The sequence below is a fragment of the Alosa sapidissima genome, chromosome 11 (assembly GCF_018492685.1).
Source record: "Alosa sapidissima isolate fAloSap1 chromosome 11, fAloSap1.pri, whole genome shotgun sequence".
In the NCBI taxonomy this organism is placed as follows: Eukaryota; Metazoa; Chordata; class Actinopteri; order Clupeiformes; family Clupeidae; genus Alosa; species Alosa sapidissima.
Window position 1 is genome coordinate 25,039,340 of NC_055967.1, and position 2,500 is coordinate 25,041,839.

General features: G+C 51.3%; 1 protein-coding gene across 1 annotated transcript in view; it reads left to right on the forward strand.

The window, feature by feature from the left end:
- Nucleotides 1-2,004: 2,004 nt before the first annotated feature.
- reln (reelin) overlaps nucleotides 2,005-2,500 on the forward strand; it is a 134,045-nt gene continuing 133,549 nt past the window's right edge. The window contains 2 exon segments of the mRNA XM_042110561.1: nucleotides 2,005-2,482; nucleotides 2,484-2,500. The exon segment at nucleotides 2,484-2,500 is cut by the window's right edge and continues 143 nt beyond it. Coding sequence (XP_041966495.1) covers nucleotides 2,396-2,482; nucleotides 2,484-2,500 — 104 coding nt within the window. The 5' untranslated portion in view covers nucleotides 2,005-2,395.

Genomic DNA, 2,500 nt, shown 5'->3' on the forward strand with positions numbered 1-2,500 from the left:
GCAGAAACAGATCCTTTCTGAGAGGAGATTGCTTGGACAAGGGTGACACCATCTTTTTAATGATATATCATGGAAATGTACTGTATGTGCAGCAGAGTAGATTACATTGGCTTAGGCAGTAGCTGTTCCTAAAGCATAACACATATTAGAAGAGCTGCCTGGCTGAGATAATGCCAAGGAGCCCAACTATCCCTAAACCATTTAGTCTGGAGGGCTGAATCAGCGGAGGATTGTACACAGCTTTTCTGCGGTGACGACTCCTCTCTTTGTCACTTTACAGGCCTCTAATGTGTCCCTGCTGACTGCCATTGAGAATTAACAGGCAATTAAATTGCGCCACTCTGTTCATTTGACGAGGTAATCGCTTTAAAGCTACAGGAGGGAGTGCTTTACAAACCAGGACGTCCAATTTGTCTTGAGCCATCACAGGGTCATAAAGAATTTGCACAGGATCGGATCAGGCTCGACCCCTGACCTTGGTGGTGAGGGGTCGAGACTGATCGTGTTTTTTTTTAATGCAGCAGGTTACTGTTGTATATGATCTGTGAACTGATATGTAACATCTGAAACAATAGCAGTCTTTTTTACTTGGAGTGGGGAGAGGTTGGGGGTTGGGGGGGGGGGGGTGTCTTCTGAGCAATCAAGACAGAGGACTTGATGGACATTTGGTCCGACAAGTATTATCTCAAAAATCCCAGTTTGCCTTCTGTCCACTTAGAGAGAAATCAGGAAGAGAGAGAGAGAGAGAGAGAGAGAGAGAAAGAGGGAATGACAGAGGAAAAGACAGATGGAGGTAGTGTGAAGCAGAAGAGGGAGGGGTGCATGCAGCACTGCATGCTGTTTCTGTTTACTCCAGAGAATGAGAGAGAGGGAGAGAGAGAGAGAGAGAGCATCATTGTGAATAAGGGGGTGTCGGGGAGTGATGTTGAAATCCAGTGAGTGAGGGGAGGAAACTATCTTATTTTGGCCATGGCATCCAGCTTACTCTGAGCTGAGCACGCACAAGAGAGAGAGAGAGTGTATGTGTGTGTGTGTGTGTGTGTGTGTGTGTGTGTGTGTGTGTGTGAGAGAGAGAGAGAGAGAGAGAGAGAGTTGAAATGACGGGGAGGAAAATCAGAAAAGGTTGGAGAATGCGAATGGAAAAGGCTCTTCTGATGGAAAATCCATAAAGAAATGTGAGGAGAAGAGAGGAAAAACTCAATCCTGCCATTTGGGCACAAAGACTGGGGGAATGAACAGAGACGTGTAGAGAGAGAGAGAGAGAGAGAGAGAGAGAGAGAGAGAGAGAGAGAGAGAGAGAGAGTCCTATCAAGAGGAGCAGACGGATATGTGGAGGGAAGGAGGGAGCAGAGAATAAAAAAGATAGAGAGAAGAAGAAGGGGAGGGAGGTGTGATCCCGGGGGGGGGGGGTTAAAAGGGAGGGGGAGGGATGGAAATAAGGATTGAAAAAAAAAGACAAAGAGAGAGAATGACTGAGGGTTGTGTGTGAGATGTGTCATGGGGGGAAATAAGTAAGAAGAGGGCTTGAGAGACAGGAGAGAGAGAATAAGAGAGAGAATGAGAGAGAGAGAGAGAGAGAGAGAGAGAGAGAGAGAGAGAGGAGAGAGAGAGAGAGAGAGGGAGGGGTGTCAGGAGAGAGAAGAGGGATGAGGAGGGCTTGTGAGATTTCAAACAAGGGATAGAGAGATAAAGAGAGAGGAGAGGAAGAGTGATAGACTGACAGAAAAAAGGGAGGAGAAAAGGGAATGAGAGTATGTGTGTGTGAGAGAGAGAGAGAGAGTGAGAGAGAGAGGGAGAGAGAGAGAGAGAGAGTGAGAGAGAGAGAGAGAGCACGGAGGCCGTCTTTGAGTGTAGAGCACGTGTGTGGCTGGTGCTGAGAGAGAGAGAAAGGGAGGAGGGAGGGACGAGAGGAGAGAGGGAGGGAGGGAGGGAGGGAGAGAGAGAGGGAGGGAGGGAGGGAGAGAGAGAGGGAGGGGGTGAGGTATTTAAGCGGCGGAGCAGGACAGCACAGGCAGGCTCTGAACTCCTAGAGTGTGACGGGAGAGACGAGAGGAGAGGAGAAGAGAAGAAACAGAGCTGTGGGAAACGGACAGGCGCGCACAGGCACACTCTTACACTCACGCACACACACACAAACACACACACACATTCTCTCACTCGCGCAGACGCTCGCACACACTCACTCACCCACCTGCAGGACTTCCTCCAAAACTTGACCTCCGGACCCCCCCCTCCCCCCCTTCTTCGGCTGGGCTCTGCTCGAGGGACTCTACCTGACCTGAGACTCCTTCTGCCCCTCACACCCGCTCCGCATCCTCCTCGCCCAGGCAACACCTCCACCCACCCCGTGTGTGTCTCTCTCTTCTTCACGCGGGTGACCCAAACCCGACGGGGGATGGCACGGGCCTCCTCCACCCTCCTGGCCCTGGGCTGTGCCCTCCTGGCGGTGGTGCTGGGGGGCAGTGTGGATTTGGGGGGGTCCGCCGGCGGGCTTCTACCC